This window comes from Dipodomys merriami, unplaced genomic scaffold (assembly GCF_024711535.1).
Source record: "Dipodomys merriami isolate MVZ:Mamm:240054 unplaced genomic scaffold, mDipMer1.0.p SCAF_3, whole genome shotgun sequence".
In the NCBI taxonomy this organism is placed as follows: Eukaryota; Metazoa; Chordata; class Mammalia; order Rodentia; family Heteromyidae; genus Dipodomys; species Dipodomys merriami.
Genome location: NW_027204492.1, coordinates 42,205,951 through 42,225,722, shown reverse-complemented (window position 1 = coordinate 42,225,722; position 19,772 = coordinate 42,205,951). Strand labels below are relative to the sequence as shown.

Below are 19,772 nucleotides of genomic sequence, written 5' to 3'. Positions count from 1 at the left end.
ACAGGCATCTGGAACCCAGACGTTTCCTGTTGTCTTGACCAGAAAGGTCAAGAAGAGGCTACAGAGAGCAAAAGTTCCTCAGACCACATCAGCTGACTGATTCTACATTGTGAACGTTTTGAAAAGATGTCAGTAAAATTTCCTAATTTGTGAATGTTTCCACTTTGGGTATTTGAGAGGGATCTGACACTAAGTAGCTCAAGTGCATGATACTAGAGAAGTGATTCTAGGCACAGATTGTCGTTTCTAGTTCAAATTGGAATTCATTGTTGAGCCTCCCTGGCTTGACTAGGAATTTCATGATTTGGCAAGCACAGAATTCCTAGGAAGCATGTCTAGCTCCTGCTTCCAGGTCTTATCAACCCCTCAGTTTATCAGAAAGTCTTCAAACATAAAGAGGCTATTTTGAAAAATATATAAGACTGTCCAACATTTACCTAGGTAAAAAAACAATTTTAAGACCTGTGTGATGATTCATGCCTGTAACCTCAGCATCAAAATGCTGAGGCTGGAAAAGAGCAGTAGGATCGCAAGTTGCAAGTCAGCCTGACCTACACAGAGAGGCTATCTCCAAAAAGAAACAAGCCAAAAAAAAAGCCCCAGAATTTGTTGAAACAGTGAGAGGATAAAATTTTAGATTTAATGTTGATGACTAGACAATGGAATCCTTATGTTAAAAAATTCCTAAATTCTTATAAAATTAGGTCTCAAAAGTATTGAAGAGAAAGAGGGTATTAACATTGCGGAAACATTTTATAATTTAAAGAATTATGATAATGCAAAAAATTTACTCATATGTACCTATACAAATTAGTTACAAAAATTCACCCAAAGTCAAGACTTCTTTGATTTGAGTATTAAATAAAATTGAGGCAGTAGAGGACAACATGAAGCCATTATTGAATATTTCCAGAAGCTTAATTGTTTTGCCTATTAAAACTCTAAAATTTATTCTACTAATAATAAACTGATAGACAACTATAGTCACATATAAAAATATAGTCCCATGGAAAATTGTTCATTTTTATTTGTAAAACTATAATATTATGAGAGAAGCACTGAAGAAAGAATGTAAAATGGAATTATTAGGAGTCTTATTCATAAATGAAGATGTGTAAATTCCACTTGAAATATTAGTAAATAATATTTCCTCTTCAATTTGTTGCTGGAAGTAAGGGTATATCCTTGGATTGTATCACTAAGTAATCATCACTGAAATCAGCAAGCAAAAGAAATAAGCAAACATCACATGAACAAATACACTAACTTTCCTCAATATGTCCTAAATTGAACATCCCAGAAAGGATCTTCTTGAAATCATTCTTGGTCACAGTTGCATACTTTGGGCCAGCAGCTGTGATTCAGACACTGCAAGTCCCCTTCAATGGCTGTGCCAGTGAGGAAGTAGTCATGAGCCATGAGATATTCCCATTGTGTAAGTGATGAATTACACAGTTTAGTCCTATCTTATTTTTTCAATCGACAAATAATCATCATGCACATTACTGTCATGTATAATCATTGGTTTATTTACTCATGTTTGCAAATATTATTCATTCACTATTCCTTCCTGCATCTCAGATTATCTTTCTTGGTCCACTGTTCATTCAGCTTTTAGTCACTGGTATAAACAGTTACTTTTGTGGTTTAAAATGTATTTATTTTGGGAATTTGTTGCTCAAGAAGTTGATTATGAGATGGAATTTAGAGTACAGAACATTTCCTTAGGAGAAAAGAAGGAAAACACTGCATATTATTCTCTTTAACACCAAGTCTATGCCATATTTGTGTGGTGAGTGGGGTGAATGACCTCTGGGGCTGGGAAATGAACGAATTCATCATTTCTATTCTATGAAACTGGATATCAATGAATTTCTTCTTGTTTGCCATACTTTCTTTTTGCCTTATTTCACACCTGGTTTTACATGAGAGAAGCATGCTTCCTTTGAGTCCTGGAAGGGTGAGAGCCAATCCTTGTTCTCCATGTGCTGGGAAGCATGCTGGAATAACATATAGATCTCCTTAGGCAGGTGCAAGACCCAGGAACTCTGGAATGTTCTTGTCTCATGGTAAGTCTCTTCAGTCTTATTCTTACATTGAAATAGATATATCTGATATGTATGAGTGTCTTTACTTTGTGGCAGAGTGATACCAGCCCAATGCAAGTGGTGAAGGAGCCAGTGCCCAATTTATTCAGGATTAAGGTCTGAGAAAAGGACAGAAGGGATAGAAAGCAGCAAAGACAGTTATACATCCTTAGTGCAGACCCAACCAAATCTCCCTTTGATCCCAAGGTGAGCTGTGAAGGTAATTTATCCCAGCAGTTATTCTCTTCAGGCAGAACAAATCAGCCTTTTATACTCTCTCCTGGATCAATGCTGGAATGTAGTTCATCCAGAAGTATATGGCCTTAGGGGAGGCAATTTTTGTGGCGCAGTTAATACCTGAAGGCACTAATGGCTGATCACGGGCAGCTGATTGCTATCCAAACAGCTTAAGAAGTGAGTGTATACTTAATGAAGGTTCACAACAGTCTACCTACCTGTGTATCATAATCTTTTCTTGTTTGTGCCTGGGGCTTGACAGTGCCTATGCACTGTCCTTGAGCTTTTTTTCCGCAAGGCTATCTATCTACCACTTGAGTCATAGCTCCACTTCTGGCTTTTGGGTGGTTAATTCTAGGTAAGAGTCTCACAGACCTTCTTGACTTGGCTAGATTCAAACTGCAATTTTCAGATCTCAGTGTAACAAGTAGCTAGATCACAGGCATAAGCCACAGGTGCCTGGCACAACCCTTTTAGATGATATTTTGTTTGGCTAGGAAAATACCTAAAGGAAGCTGCAATGATTTAGGCAGGGTGCCAACACCTCGTGCCTGAAATCCTGGTTTCTCATGAGGCTGAGATCTAGACCTATGGTTCAAACTCAGCTTGGGCAGATAAATCTGTGAGAGTTCCTCTTAAATACAAGAAAACAAACAACAGCAAAAAGAATAGTAAAATGTTGGATTACAGATGTGGGTCAAGTAGTAGAGTGACAGCAAAGAAAGTCAAGCAAGCAAGTAAGCAATATAGAAAGTTGAGCAAGCAGGGGGCCCTAAGTTCAAACAGCAGTAGCATCAAAAACATGTTTGGGTTTGAATTTAAAATACCACTCTCCCCAAAATAAACCTCATGTGTTGAAGGTTTGGACCACAATGCAGCAGTGTTCAGAATTGGACACTTGGGAGGTAACTGGATTTTGAGGACCTTATTAGTTGATTTATCTATTGATGGAATGATAGTTTAATGGGCTATTGGAACGGGTTGGAAACTAGGAGCTGAGACATAGAAAAAGTAGGTCACTGGAAGTATGCCTTTAAAGTGTATAATTTGTCCTTTGTCTCCTCTTCCCCTTTTCTTTGCTTCTTGGCCAACATGGGATGAGCAGCTCTACTACTATTACTACTACTACTACTACTACTACTACTACTACTACTACTACTACTACACACACACACCCCACACCCACACACAGCTCACCATGCTGGTCCAGATACACCAAATACAACAAAGTTAAGTAGCCATGCATGGGTCTAAACTCCTAAATCAGTGAAGCAAAATAATTTATTTTTCTGTTTTAAGTAGATTTTTTTTTTTGCAGGGGGGAAGTCCTGGGGCTTGAACTCTGGGCCTGGGCTCTGTCCTTGAGCTTCTTTCGTTCAAGAATAATACTCTACCAAAATTATCCACTGAACCATTTTGGGCTTTTTCTGCGTAGTTTATTGGAGATAAGTGTCTCACAAACTTTCTTTCCCAGGCCAGCTTCGAACAGCGATCATAGATTTTTTTTATTACAGTGATGGAAAGCTAACATGAAAATATTAATTATTAAAACTTTAAGATACAGATTAGAGATACTACATGTAGAACATCTTATGATAAGCAATAAAGTCTAAAATATATAAAGAAGTCATCCAACTTGACAACCAAAAGGCTAAACAAATTATAGAATGAACAGAATACTCTAGTAGACATTTCTCCAAGGAAGAAGCACAAATGGACAATAAATACATGAGAATATGCCTACTACTGCTAGTCATTAAGTAAATGTAACTCAAAACTACAGATGCCATTGCATGGCTATTGTTTTTGTTTTTGTTCTTGTTTTTCTTTTGGTCTGGTCGTAGGGCCTGAACTCTGGGCCTGGGTGTTCTCCCTCAGCTCTTCAGCTCAAGGCTAGCGCTCTACCACTTGAGCCACAGCGCCACTTCCGACTTTTTTTTCTTTTTGCTTATGTAGTGCTGAGGAATCGAACCCAGGGCCTCAGGCATGCAAAGCAAGTGCTCTACCACTGAGACCCTTCCCAGCCCCTGTATAGCTATTGTTTTAAAAACTTAAAGTTACAAGTGTTGATAAAGTTGTGGAGAAATTACAACTTTCATATACTATTGGTGATGATAGTCAACAGTCACTGTGAAAAACAGATTGACAGAATAACCAAATTCCACTTCTAGGTATATACCTAAGAGAACTGAAAACTAACATGAGCATATGCTCATAAAAGCTTGTATAAAATGTTCATAGAATGATTATTAACCATAGGCATTAAACGAAACAATCTAAATGCCCATGAACTGATGAACAGTAAGCAAACTATGATATATCCATTCAAGTAATATTATTCAACCACAAAAATAATGAAATACTTCTGCATGCTAAATCACTGAAAATAATATGCTCAGTAAAAGATGCCAGAAACAAAACACCACCTACTGGATTGTTCCATTGGAATAAAAAGTCTCTATCCATAGAGGTAAAAAGTAGATTAGCAGTTCTTGGAAACTGTAGGGACAAAGGTATCAGAAATGGCTACTAATAGCTACTGGGCTTCCTTTACAAGAGATCATTCGTAAGGGTGATGGACATACAATGGTATTACATAGTTAGTAAGGGTGGTTGTACAACCTTGTGACTATGCTTTAAACACGGAATTGTCTATTTTGAAACAGTGAAATTTTATATAAGATTATATTTCAATCAAAATGTTCAAACACAAAAACCAGGTACTGATGACTTAAGACTGTAACCTTAGGTACCCAGGAGGCTGAGATCTGAGTATAACAGTTTGAAGCCAGCCCAGGCAAGAAAGTCTGTTAAATGCTTATCTCCAATTAACCACCAAAAAACTGTAAGTGGAGCTGACTCAAGTGCTAGAGTGATAGCCTGGATCAATAAAGCTCAAGGACAGCACCCAGGTCCTGATTTCAAGTCCTAGGACCAGCACACACACAAAAAAGTGCAAACACAACAAATCATAGTGAGTACATTATGGGTAAAATTTTTATAATTTCTGTTGGACTTTTCAAATGTAATTTCTAGATATTGTTTTCATAATAACATAATTCAAGACTAAGGACATCAATATTTAACAACTTATACCTGACTCAATTAAGTATGGCCTAGAAGGAATCAGAAGGAATACACCTTTAATTAATTTGAATATATTTTCAGCAAGAATTTTTGTAGTTTCCAGTCTATCAGGAAAGTCATATTCCTCAACTGGGGAGTGAGATTTGGGTAAGTGTGAATCCATATTGCAGGTTCAGTCTCTACTACCTTAATCTAGTAGCAGTGAACATATTATTTTCTTCTCTTTCCCTTTCCTTCTCTTTCCCCCTTGTTCCCTCTATCCATCTCTCTCCCAAAAGGATTGCCTTCTTAAAACTTCTCTGATACCAGTGTCCAGCAGCATTAGCATAATACTAATTTGTTGATGTGTAAGTATAAAATAACAAATAAAGACCTTATTCATATTTCTTAGTGAAAGCATGACATGCTGACCCAATGGAAGTGCAGATAAATCATCGGGCCTTTGAAACAGCAATTTAGTTCAGTAGAGGAAAATAGTATACTTAGAAGAGACAGCAACACCTGCTGAATGAATATAAAGGTAAAGGAGAATGTAGAAGATTGCATTCCTGGCACCTGTCAGTCACCTGGACTTGTTCTTGAATATAGTTTAAATAACCTATGCACACTTATGGACTTATCTCTAACGGTGTTCAGAGATGCACCATAGTGGTGCATTCCTAAATCCCAGAAAGGCAAGGAGATGCATAAGGGAGGATCACAGTTCTAGGAGAGTCCAGGCAAAAAGTAGCAAAATCTTACTTTCGGTGTGGTAGTAGACACCTGTAATTCTAGTTACACTGGAGATGGGAAGATGATGGTCTGAGGCCCCAGATAAATATGTGAAAAATACAATAAAACAAAAGGGATAGGGATGTGGCTCAAGTGTTAGACCTCAATACCACCAAAGGAAAAAAATCAATAAAACAACAAAGGATTAATGCAGGAGAGGACTCTTCTGACTAGAGCTCATGTGCATGTGGCTTGCTCCATGAGTATTGTCTGATAACAACTCAAGTCTTACCCCTGCTTTACAAAATTGTCCTCAACCAAAGAGGAATCACTTACTCTAGTATTTGATCTAAGACTTATAGTAGAAAATAAAATATTAGTGCCTTTCTATCAACATATGACTATGATAGAAACAGATACAAATATACATTCACAGCTGTAGTTTTAGCCCAATAAGTAATTCACTTTACTAGCCAATCTACTTTGAATTACACACTTTAAAAACTTTTAAACAAAAATTTCATTTTTCTTTTTGAGTGTCTTCCTTCCTCCAGATCTCCCAACTGAAGGAACTCAAGAATATCTTTTTGGCTCGAGGCAAGGTCATCTGGCTCCTCTCCTTATTTCCCTGACTACAGGAAAAGAAGAAATGCATTAGGAAATCGAGAGATATAATTCCTGAGACTAACTCGGTACTGGGGGAAATGAACAGGTCCAAGGCCATTAGCTTGCTCAAAGTCATGCTTCTTAACTCCTAATCTCCTGGGTTTTTAAGACATATTTTTAAATATTCTTTTTAAAATATATATTAATTTTATTTAGGTAGTTGTTCAAAAGAGTTGCCACTCAACAGAGCAGTTTATGAATGTAAGGTCTGCACAGGGACACCTCCCTACCTCTTGGCTAAGTTTCCACCCAGTATCTGTTATCTAGGTAACTGGCAGACCTGGAAGCAGTCACCTTCCCCTCCTACTAGGTCACATCCTGGGCCACCTCTGGTCACATGCCTCCCATCTGACCCTAAGAGGGTCCCAGACCCTGAGGTCACATCCAGATCCAGTGTGACCATACCTTTCCCCCACCTGGCCACACCTCTTACTGTCCCTGGCCTAGATAAGTCCTGGCCCAAAGGTGGGTCACCCCTCTTCCTCCCCCCTTTTCCTTTTCAGCCATGCGTCTCCACAATGCATGGGGGAGCAGCAGTTCGGTAAATAAGCTTCTTTTCCTGGGGCTGGGAAGGTGGCTCAGTGGTAGAGCGCTTGCTTTGCATGCATGAGGCCCGGGTTCGATTCTTCAGCACCACAAGAGCAAAAAGAAAAAAGCGAGAAGTGGTGCTGTGGCTCAAGTGGTAGAGCGCTAGCCTTGAGCTGAAGAGCTGAGGGACAGCGACCAGGTCCAGAGTTCAGGCCCCATGACCGGACCCAAACAAAAAAACAAAACTTCTTTTCCTGCCTGAATAGCGCATGGTGTTCTCTTCATTGGCTAATATACCTTACAATGAATTAATTAATATACAATTAATATACCTTACAATGAACATAGTGCCTCTTCATCAATGTCATCCCTATCCATTTTCATATTCTCATCCACTCCTCCCAATTCTACACCTTGACTCACTTTTCTTAATTTTTAGGTTATATATTTAATTTTTGTCACTTAACAATGCAATTTATGTATAAAATGTACCTTTGTCACTTAACAATGCAATTTATGTATAAAATGTACCTTGATCTGTGTCATCCCTTCAACATCCTCACTCCCCCTTCCACTCACCCCTTCCCTTATTTTTCTCAGATTGGTGGCATATACAATGCATTCTGTCTGTATTCTATTCATATCCCCCATTCATTCTTCTACCCCCTCTCCTCTTGATTCTCCACCCCCTTGAAGTAATGCCACTAGCACAACCATATTTGTTGCATCATTATTTACCATAGTCAAGATATGGAATCAGCCCAGATGCACCTCAGTGGATGAATGGCTCAAGAAAATGTGAGATATATGTATACACACACACACACACACACACACACACACACACACACACACACACACACACACACAATGAAATTCCACGCATCCATCAGAAAGAATGACATTGAACCTTTCATAAGGAAGTGGAAAGACTTGGAGTGAAGTAAATCAGACCCAGAGAAACATAGGTTACATGGTTCCTCTCATTTGTGGGAACTAAAATGTGCCTGTAAATCTAGAAGTAAACACACTGAGTGGCACCCAAGTGCTTATAAATGAATTAACTTGGGCAAGGGGGGGGCAGAGGAGGGGGAGATGGGAAGGGATAGGAAGAGGAAACAAAGGAGGAGGCAACAATGCTTAATAAGAAATGTACTCATTATCTTGCTCATGTAATTGTAACTCCTCTGTACAGTATTTTCACAATAAAAAAAGAACGGAAAAAAATAAATGAATTAACTGAAGTATAATAGAATCTATGAAGAATGCAAATAGAAAAATTCTTTAGGAAGACTAAGTCAAAACCTATCAAAATGAGTACTGAGTATATTCTTAATTATCTGTTCTCCCTTCTTGAGAGAAAAACAGAAGCTTTTGAGATAGAAACTCACTACAGTCCTCATTCTACCTGGCAAATCAACAAAACTTTACTTCTTTTACCTCCAAACTCCTTCCTCTCCTTATTTGTATATTCAGACTCCAAGGACCAATTTTTCAGCTTAAAGACCACTGTCCCCAGAGTCTTGAGAAAGGATTAAGCAAAGTTAACCTGATACTCCCTATCTTGATGACTATTTACAACTTTTAAGGTGAGAATATCATCTCAAGACACTACTGTTGGATTTCTCTTCCAGAATCTGTATTATGTGTCTCTTTATAGAAATATTCTTCTTAAGATCACAAAAAGAGGAAACAGAAAATAGATAATACTTGTGATCTTTTTAACAAATAAAATATCAAGAGTGGAAGGGCATCTCTTAAAAGAACCTGAGGCTGAGCCTAAATTAAATAAAGCTTTTGTAGAATTAACTACCATTTCACTGGAAACACAGAATAAAGGAGCATATGTTAATGATGACACCAACAAGATTCAGACTGTGGGAAAATGTAGAACAGATGACTGCTTCATCAATAATTAAATTGAAATTTTATAAGTGTGAATCTATAGGTTAAAGAAATTTAGGAGATTAACATCCAAACCAAATGCACTGTTCTTCCTGGGATATTGACCCAAACAACTAAAAAGCTGTTACAGTTAGGACTGTAAACATAACTTGGTCATAAAATAATATTAAGGAATTGTGAAATGTTAAATTTTGTACAGTATTGTGCTTTATATATGCAAATACACAACTCAAATCATACATGCATATATACACATATTGATATACATATTCACATATAGAGTCCTTATCTTATAGATCAACATTTTACTTTGAAATATTTAAGCCTAACATGTTTTTATGTCTAGAACCAGTTTCAAAAGTAATCTCCAAGTGCTGGAAATGGGTAAGGTTGAAGATTAAATAAAACGGCTGTGACTTAACTGGTAGATCATAAGGATATTGGTTTATATTATTCTTTTCTATTTTTACATGTTTGAAATTTTCTATAGTATAAAATCAAAATAAAGTTAATGGAAAACATAGAATTTTCAGTAAAGAGGGAACAAAATTAAATTTTATTTATATATTTTTATGCTTATGTGGTGCTGAAGAATTGAACCCAAGGCCTCATGCATGCAAGATGAGCACTCTACCACTGAGCCACTTCTGAGCCCTGGGGATTAAATTTTATAAGGAAAAAAATCTGTAGTCCTTGATCATTTCCTGACACACCTTGCATTTTTGTATAGAGAAAATAGTGGACATTGGTAGCAGTAAGGAGCATAATTTGGGAATGTTATAGGTGGAGCAGATACTGTATTTAAAATGCTGACATGTTCATCATAGATATTCTTGCACTCATTTTATACTAACTTCTGAGATTTTCATGCATTCTTCTTAAATGCTGAGATTATGTCCTAGTAGTGGTGGTAGAGGCATAGAGCAGGTTTATCCTAGGAGCAGACAAGAGAAGAAAGATAAGCAATTCCTCACAGAAGAGAGAATGATCAACAGCCTTCTGAGCAGATACTGCCCCTCCATGGCCGGCAGAGAAAGGCCAGGAATACACAAAGAGCAACAGGATCCAGTCCTCAGACAATGATCAGGACTTGGCGCAAGGGGCCAGACCGTCCCGCCCCCGACCCCCTTACGGACAGCCAGAGGAGGCTGGGTGCGGAGGCGGAGCCTCTAGCAAGGGGGGGGGGGCGGTAATGCAGGCCTCACGTGACCGTTCACTGTAGATAAAACGCTCCCAGTTCTTTCGCCAGCCGCGACAGGCGCTCGCACAGCCGCCAGCTCTCTAGCTCCCTCCCAGGCCGCCCGGAGGCGGAGGAGAGAAGGTGAGGGATTCGGCTGGGACCCCGGGGGTGGGATCGAACGTGAGAACGGACCCCGCCTGCCGACCCCCATGTCAGGTCCTGCCGCTTCTGGCGGAGAAACAGCGGGTAAGGCTGCAGCCCGCGTGTCCTGGCGCGGCCGTTGGCCGGAGCAGACGGTGGTGGGCCCGGACAATGCGGATTTGCGGTCCTGAGGCTGCGATCCTGTGAAGACACCTGCCTGCGCCATGAACGCCAGCTTTTCCCACGGCCCCGCCCCGCCCCCTCCTGGTCTTCTTGGTGCAGAAAATGGTGGTCAGAGCAGGGGCGGGGGCCAGAGGGGGACCGCGCTGGGTCGGGGGGCGAGGGGACAGTGCTAGGCCAGACGGGGAGGGGCGGTGCCAGTTGAGGAGCTGCGGACCAAGGAATGGGGATGGGGAGTGGGAGGTGGGGGGCGGTGCCGGGGTTTTAAGCTGCAGCAGCTCAGGCTCTCACCACCCGTCTGTCTGCAGGTCTGTGTGTTGTAGCGACCCACCTCGAAACGAGATTCCGGCAGAGGAGGCAAGGATAGGCCCAGGTGTGTGTGAGGGGTACTGCTGAAGGGGTGACAGCGGCATATGTTGGGTTTGGGAGGAGAGCGGGGAGCGGACTTGGAGCCTCCTCTGTGATGCACTAGGCTTGTGAATGTTGAGAGTTGCATAGTGGGGCCTCTGTCCGTGGTCCTGAACAACCCACTAAGAATTCAGTCTTTCTCTTATGTCTTAGGAGTAATGGCGTCCAAAGAGATACAAGTGGTAAAAAACATCAACGTGGAAAATGCTCAACAGGAAAACGAAGGAAGGGAGCAAGCTTCCATGAAGAATGAGGAAGAACCCAGCAACCTGGGCGGAGGTGAAACCCAGAAGCCCGGAGGAAATGTCAAACGGGGGCGAGTCAGGCGATTTGTTCCTAATTTTCGATGGGCCATATCTAATAAGAATGTTGATCGCAATGAATTGGGAGGAAAAGATGTAGAAAGATGTGTAGGGCAAATGGTGGAAGTTAAGAAAAAAGCTAAGGAGAGGCAGGTGAGAAATCACATGCGCTTCCAAACTCCTGAACCTGACAATCATTATGACTTTTGCCTCATACCTTGAAACCTAAGGTTTTCCCCTCCTCTCCGAAGCTCATAATATGGTCACTGCTTTACAAGCTTACATATTTTTAGGTCCAAGATTCTGTAGCATAGTTCACTTTACAAGCTTGCATTTTTATGATTTACGTTGTCTGTAAACTACTAGTGTTTCTAATATCTAATTTCTAGTTGAATATTGTTTCCCCTTAATGTAAGAGCTTCTGTCAGCATGGCAGTTTCACGTGTTTTCAAAAAAAATGTTCTTTTCATAATTTGAAATTAATAAAGCATTTTCAAAAGCAATTTGTGTTTCATCATGTTCCTCTTTGACCACAGTCCGTATTTTTTTGTTAATCCTCTCTTTTCTGTCCCAGCTACTCTGAACTCAAACGTATTAGTCTGAAAATTGTTTTCTTATTGTCCCCAACCAATCAATAAGGAAGAATCACACATAATTCAACATCTGATAACATTTTTAAAATGTGCATCTTAGTTTTTCAAAGAATGTGAGCCTACCATTTTTATGAATACCGCATGGGGAATAGAAGTTGGTGAATTTAAGACCCCTGGCTCCTGTCATCCCCACCTACAGAGTGGAATTCCAGAATCTCCATTTTAACAAGCTCCCTAGATAATTCTATACTCTAAAGTGATATTGGGGGTGAATTATATAGGTATGTATATGTCATATATTAAGTATAATAGAAAAATGATGAATATGTAATTTTGATGGGAAAACTTTTAAAAGATAGTGGACTATAAAACTTAGCTGTACACCCGTGGCTCATGTCTAATTTTTTAACTATATGGGGGACTGAAAAAAGAAAGATCATAGTTTCAGGCCAGTCTGGGGGGGAAAAGTCTGTGAGACTCCATCTCACAGAGGGAAGCTGGACATAATGCTGTGTGACTCTCAGCAACTACGGGAAACCTAATATAGATACGTCATTTTTCAGGCTCATGCTTGAGCTGGAGGCAAGATCCTATCTCAAAAGTAGCCAGCAAAAAGTGGGGCTTGATGCCTAGCTTATCAGGAAAGCCCCTGCTTAGCGAGCTGGAAATCCTGATTTCAAACCCTAATACCACACAGGCACACACACACACACAAAACTATTGCCAGTTGCCCATACTTCATGCCTGTAATCCTGGTTTCTCAGGAGGCTGAGATTGGAGGATTATAGTTTGAATCCAGACTGGACAGGAAAATCCATGAGACTTTTATCTCCAATTAACCACTAAAAAGTCAGAAATGGAGCTGTGGCTCAATTGGTAGAGCCAATGGGATAGCACTCAGGCCCCAAGTCCAAATTCCAAGACTCCCTCCCCTACCACATCAAACCATCTCATTCAGAAGAGGTAGGGACAATGGCAACCTGAAGGGTGTTCACATGTGAAATCACAAAGCATGACTATAGGTTACATAGAACTTGAAGACCCATAGTTCTTCCCTACCAGCATGTTAATCAGCATGAGGATCCCTAAAATCTTCACCTCTACCTATAAATTCTGTTGTCATGTCTTCTATAGATGAGGGCATTGAAGTTGAGAGATGCCAAGTACTAGGGCCATCCAAAGATATGACCTGGGACATTTTCTATAGGACTTTGTCATAAGGATGCTAAATATTAACTTTCTGTCAGCTAAATATTTACCTTATATTTATCTTGTATCAACAAATATGAGACTTATTTTTCTGTACATCCAATACAAAGAATTTGATGTTTAGGATATTGGGGCATAAAAACATCTTAATATCTCTCCAGTCCAGTGTTATTCAAAGTAAGGATTACCCTCCATTATAGCTCTTGAAATAAAGTTTTGTGGGTCACATCAGAAAAAAATGTTCAGAACTTGGGGTGTAGGTCAGTGGTAGAATACTTGGCCAGCATTACAAGGTCCTGGGTTCCATCTCCAGTTCCAGTCTCAAGAGAGTCCGTCTCCCAACACTAATGTCAAGAGCTAGAATTATTTTCACAAACTTAGTCTTATGTGTAGGAAATGCCACCTTTAAGTTGTATTTCTAAGGGCTGAAATGTAGCTCCGTAGTGCACTGTCTGTGCATGTGTGTGTATTTATGTGTATATGTGTGTATACAAAGAGAGAGGGGGGGAGGGATGGAGGGAGGAAGGGAGAGAAAGGGAGGGAGGGAGAGAGAGAGAGAGAGCACAGAAAACTTTCAGCAACACCTATCTGACTTCACAAATAAGGAGAAACTAGGTAGGAAAGTGATTTACCTGAAGTCATACAATTAGTGAAAAAGGTCACTCAGTCCTGAATTTCCCAATTCTCTGTTCAAGAGGTTTGTTTTCTCACTCCAGTGACACTGTAATGACAATACTTCCACATGGAGCTTAGTAACTTAGAGCCAACTTAGTAGACTGATTTCAAAATCAGTATAATGTTGAATGATACAATTTATTAGATAGAACAGCTCTTGTTCTGATACACCATCTTCATTACATATTAAAATCTTTTAAAAGAGGAAGCATTTCTTCTCAAATATCTCTCTGTATATTGAGAGGATGTAGTTAATGAATCCCCACCAGTGCATGACAGTGCGTGGATCTCACATAATAAAAGTTTGTCAGCCAGCTGTGGTGGCTTAAGTATGAAATGCTAAGTACCTGCAAGACAGAAGTCAGGAAATTATGATTAGAGGACATTCCCAGGTATAAAAGTTTCCAAGACTCCGTCTCAGAGGGTAATACACATACTGTCTACCATATTATCACATCAGTTAGCTACTGACAAAAATTGTTCAAATTTAGGCTATTCTGTCTACAATGATGTTCCTGATTCAGATTAATGTAATTGACCCTTCCTTTGTAAAATATATTATTCAAAGGCCTTGAGGTATGATATCACTATTGAAAGCAAGGACCCAAATCAAGTTTATGATTTAATCTGAGCATTGTCAGCCTAAGGAGAATAACTATTATAAGATTAAAATAAACTTTCGTGTTGATTGCTCAATTCTTGTTAAAAGTAGCGTGTTGCTCTAGACATAGTTGGGAAGTAGATAAATACGAAATATATGACAACACTTCAAAATTTCCTTTTCCATATCTCCTTAGATTCTTACCTGTACATTATATTAAGCAATATTTTATATTGCAACTTTTTAGTGTATGCATGAAGAGGCTGTATTCATTCAATTCATTCAACAAACCCCCTAGTGTCCACTGCATGAGATAGCACATTCAATTTATAATCCCTATTGCCCACACAAATATGCATAAATTCAGCAGGGGTTTTATCTTAACACATATTAGTAAACATCAGTTTTGTGCCTGGAGCTGTCCTAGGAATCAGAAATTACAGTGCTGAAGAAAAAAACAAAAGGGCTGGGAAGGTGGCTCAGTGGTAGAGCGCTTGTCTTGCATGCATGAGGCCCTGGGTTCAATTCCTCAGCACCACATAAGCAGAATAAAAAAGCCAGAAGTGATGCTGTGGCTCATGTGGTAGAGCGCTTGCCTTGAGCTGAAGAGCTGAGGGACAGTGCCCAGGCCCAGAGTTCAGGCCCCACGATCGGACCCCCACCCAAAAAATTAAAAAAAAAACCCAAATCTCATATTATGGAACTTATATGCTTAATGAAGAAATAACAAAAAAGGCTCAGAGGAATGACTGAGGGAGATGAGGGAATAAATCAATATGTAGGGGAAGAGTTCTCCAACAAAAGGGACAAGCAAATGTAATAGCACAGGAGAGGAGTTGAAAGCTTCAAATACAGCTAGCATTCAGTCCTTCCTACTTTAATCTTTCCAGAAACTCCTGTCAAGCATATTCTTGAAAATTTTGGAAGTTATATCAAACACATTGAATGTTCAGGATTTGTAGGAAATAATAATGTAACAACCATAATTTTTATTCCTTCTGCTTATGCAAACCTGCTCTTTAGAATTCATTCTTTCCCCTGTCCCTTAGTGAAATCCTGGCTGTGATCCATGGCTTTTTTTTTTGTCCGTCATGGGGCCTGAACTCTGGACCTCTGCACTGTCCCTCAGCTCTTCAGCTCAAGGCTAGAGCTCTACTACTTGAGCCACAGCGCCATCTCTGGCTTTTTCTGCTTATGTGGTGCTGAGGAATCAAACCCAGGACTTCATGCATGCAAGGCAAGCACTCTACCACTGAACCACCTTCCCAGCTTGATCCATGGCTTTTTTTGCTTACTCTTGTAAAGTGAAAGTCCTCCTGTCAATTCATGTAACAGTTTCTATTCAATGAATAAATAGAAGGGATTCAAATCTTACATAATCTAGTATTGCCACTTTCTAGCTTAGGAAAATATTTAAAGTTGACTTTCTCTTATGTGATATGATTAAGGATTTTATATTGAATTTCTCATTGCTGAGGAGCTCTCCTATGCGGTTCTCCTAAAATTGGCAACTACATATTCTTAAATTAGTCACTTTTGACTTGGTTAGCCTTTGAGCTTCCATTAGTATATTTCCAGATATTTCTGGTTAGATTTTTCAGAAGAACATCACAATCTAGCTTCATGGCACCCCCAAACTAGTTTTGTCTCCCTTATAATTCTTGCTTGTGTCTGTGGGAACCATTAGCACGCTGTTTCCCCTAACTCCTGAATTCCCACAACTCCTAAATTCAGAGTGTAGGCTCTTCTTTAAACTCTCTTCATTCTAATGTCAAAGTAACTTACCGATCTGATTTCATAGGGGTGATTCAGATTTCTACTATGATAGTATGTTCCAAGGCTGTTGAAGATCTTTGTCCTTCATGTGGAAGCTATATTGACTGTTAGGTTTAGATGGTACTAATGTGTTAATGTTAATTTTCTGATCTTGATCATCGTACTTGTGTAGGAAAATGTCTGTGGGCTTTATATCCTAGAGATGTTTGAGACTATATTTCTTTTCTATTGATTCATTTTCTAACCAATTATCACAAACTTAGTTGACAACAACTGTTTGTTAGATCCTAGTTCTGTAACTATTATTCTGGATGGCCTTAATTGGTGCTTTATTTTAGATTGTCACAAGACAAAGATCGAGGCATTGGCTTTCCTGGGCTTTTATGGAGAAGATCAGGGGAAGCACCACCTTGCAAACTCAGTAAGGTTGCTGCCCTTGTAGCAAGGATGGCTTTATTTGCTGAGGAGGTGGCTCTCTGGTCCCCTAACTTTCTCTCTAGTCCTTACACATGCCCCCACCTCCATCTTCAAGACAGGTAGTGATTATTTGCAATAATTAGTATATCTCTGGGATAATTTTATCAGATGAGCAGGAAAGCTCAAAAGATATGTACATATGCTCATATAAGATGATGCTAAACAAAACAAACTCCAAGATATGGACACAAGCAGTCTGCTTTGTTATATTTGTTTTTTTAATGTACTATGAAATGGTTTTGTTTCCTTTGTATGTTCTTCCTCCTATGGTATATCTCCTGTTGTCACTGTACTTGATAGTGGTCCCCTGCATCTTGTATATACATTTGTTCAATTGAGGGAGGGAAAGGGGGTAACAAAACGCTGAAACAAGGACACAGGATGATCCATTGCAACAATGATACCCACAAGACAGTGTACTGGAAATGAACTTTACAACTTCAGGGGTGAGGGTGGAGAGGAGTGAGGGAGGTGGGGGGAGGGAAGGGATAGTGGGAGAAAAACAAAGGAAGGAGTAACAATTCTCGACAAGAAATGTACTTATTACCTTACTCATGTAACTGTAATCCCTCTGTACAGCATCTTTACACTAAAATTTAAAAAAGGATAAGGAATCACTTCGTCCTAGAAATGTAAACTCAAACTGGTTTTCAAGTCCTTTGCTTCTTTCTGAAGTTTCTAGTTTAAAATGTATAATGGCTAGTAATGTGAAAGGAGTAATGCTAAAGATGAATCTGAAGCTAATGGAATGATAAAGACCTAAAAAAAACCTTTTTCTCCTCTCACATAAAAGTAACTTTCTTGCTACTTACTAACTAGGGCCATTTCTAGTTTTCAGAGGCCACCCATATTTCTTGGCTAATGATCTTCTTTCTCCATTAAAAAAATAAGCAATGGAGATGGCGGCGCTCTCACAGCCCCACTACATTTCTCTGAAGATCTAGGGGCACAGCCACACTTTACCTCAAGAGATCCACTCCAATCAAACTCTAAATACCTAAAGACTTTTTCTATTACAAGAGAACTATCCTAGCAGGCAAACAAGGAAAGAGAAAAGAGAAAAAGTGAACGGGACCCCTTTGGAGCAGCTGCACTGTGAGACTCAGCGCCAGGAGTCTTGGCAGACTTTAAGCAGAGGAGCACCCAAAACCCGAAGAAAGCGCTCATCACTAGACCCACCTCAACCCCTCCCCCCAGGGCGGCTACAGGGAAGGAGTGAATTCAGCAATACCACCATTACAATCGCCAGAAATTGGCACCACCGGGTAAGCTCCCAAAGTCAGCCCTTGCCTGCAACATTGGCCGGATCCCCGTGGGCCCTTGCACAAGGCTCCCAGGAAAACACAGCCACAGCCAATCCATTGTTCTAAGCTCTAAGGGCCAACCGCCCTGCCAACTGGGCACTCTGCTGGGACCTGCTCCCTCCCTGCTGCCACACCAGGCTCTCACAGCCTTGGCACCACCAAGCTTCTATGGGCATCTCCGCAGACACACCTAGCAGCTTCAGGCAGCCACCTCCAAGGCTGCCTGCCGCCAGCCGGCCATTCTCCACCTCCTTGCTGCAGACCAGCATGGTCCACCACAGCCACACCAGCCTGCTGCACCAACCTTCACCAGGTCCTCCCAGCACCAGGACTCCCCCCACCCCTTGCCAACACCCAGACCCTCTGACTGAGAACCTGCCAACTCCATCTTACCTGCCACAGCACAGGCTCTGTGGTCCAGCGCACCACCAGCTACAGACTTCGTGAGTAACCCAACTGGGTCCACTCCCTGAGGGGGGCAATTCCCTGTGGGACCCCAAAGCCCTCTGACCCAAACCCTCTTCCAAAAAGGAGGGATCACACCAGAACAGAACAAGGATATAAGCTCTGTTCCTAAGCTCCTGTGGCTACCTGGGAAAGCCTGGGAACACAGCTCCAGGCCTATGATAGCAGTCAACAAACCTGAAACCCACAAAACTCCCTGCCACCAGGCCTGAGAGTGGGACTCTAGATAGCAGGCACCCTCCCCCATGAAAAGGCCATCTGCTCCCAACCAAGCCACAAGGAGAGTGGACTACAGCAAGGCATACAAGGTTCTATCAGGAATCTGCTCTGAGGACTACAGGGAGACTAAAGCTCCCCCAAAGAACCCCCAAAAAACAATTTTTTAGTTTTTTTTATTCTTGTTTTGTTTTGTTAGTTTTTATGTCTGATCATTTGTACTTTGTTTTTATTTCTTTTTCCCCCTAAGTAGTACCTATTTTTTTTTATTGTGAGAATACCGTACAGAGGAGTTACAATTACATGGGCAAGATAATGAGTAAATTTCTTATCAAGCATTGTTGCCTCCTCTTTGTTTCCCCTTCCCATCCCTTCCCATACTCCCCCCACCTCCTCCACCCGATCCTCCCCCACACCAAAGTTGTAAAGTTCGTTTTTCTACATAACGACTTGTACATCTCATTGTTGCAATGGGTCCACCTGTATCCCTAGTTAAACGATTTGTTTTTGCCCTGCACAAATTATACCAACATCAAATACAGTGAAAGTGGGTGTTATACCATGGGAGGGGGGACATACAAGGCAACATAGAAATCACCTTATAAATATGTTACAAACAATTGCATGAAAGAAAAAAAACAGTTGAATACTTATCTTGGGGTTCATTCCCCTAACATCAACTTATCTGACCTTTTCTGCTTGACTCAGACATATATTAGTTATTGCAAATAAGGGAAACCATGGGACCTATGTTTCTTTGGGCCTGGCTTACTTCACTTAATATAATTTCTTCCAAGTCTTTCCAGTTCCTAACAAAAGAGCCAATGTCATTCTTTCTGATGGAGGCATAGAATTCCATTGTGTATATATACCACATTTTCTTGATCCATTCATCTACTGAGGGGCATCTGGGTTGGTTCCATGTCTTAGCTATAGTAAATAATGCTGCAATAAACATAGTTGTGCTGGTAGCTTTAGTATGGTCTTGTTTGTGATCATTTGGGTAAATGCCCAAAAGTGGGAT

The 19,772-nt window shown here is 40.4% G+C and overlaps 1 protein-coding gene across 2 annotated transcripts; it reads left to right on the top strand.

Moving 5' to 3' along the window:
- The first annotated feature begins 10,443 nt into the window (after window positions 1-10,443).
- Bex4 (brain expressed X-linked 4) lies at window positions 10,444-11,935 on the top strand. 2 transcript variants are annotated; one of them, XM_070039013.1, is made up of 3 exons: window positions 10,444-10,542; window positions 11,031-11,095; window positions 11,284-11,935. In XM_070039013.1, the coding sequence occupies exon 3, from the start codon at window positions 11,289-11,291 to the stop codon at window positions 11,652-11,654; it is 366 nt and encodes a 121-aa protein (XP_069895114.1). In that variant the 5' UTR covers window positions 10,444-10,542; window positions 11,031-11,095; window positions 11,284-11,288; the 3' UTR covers window positions 11,655-11,935. The 2 variants fall into 2 exon arrangements, with proteins under 2 accessions (XP_069895114.1, XP_069895115.1); XM_070039014.1 differs by lacking the exon at window positions 10,444-10,542 and adding an exon at window positions 10,558-10,647.
- Window positions 11,936-19,772: the final 7,837 nt, after the last annotated feature.

What these genes read in the sequence shown, in the direction of transcription:
- Bex4 (XM_070039013.1), top strand. Translation starts at nt 11,289, where the DNA reads ATGGCGTCCAAAGAGATACAAGTGGTAAAAAACATCAACGTGGAAAAT.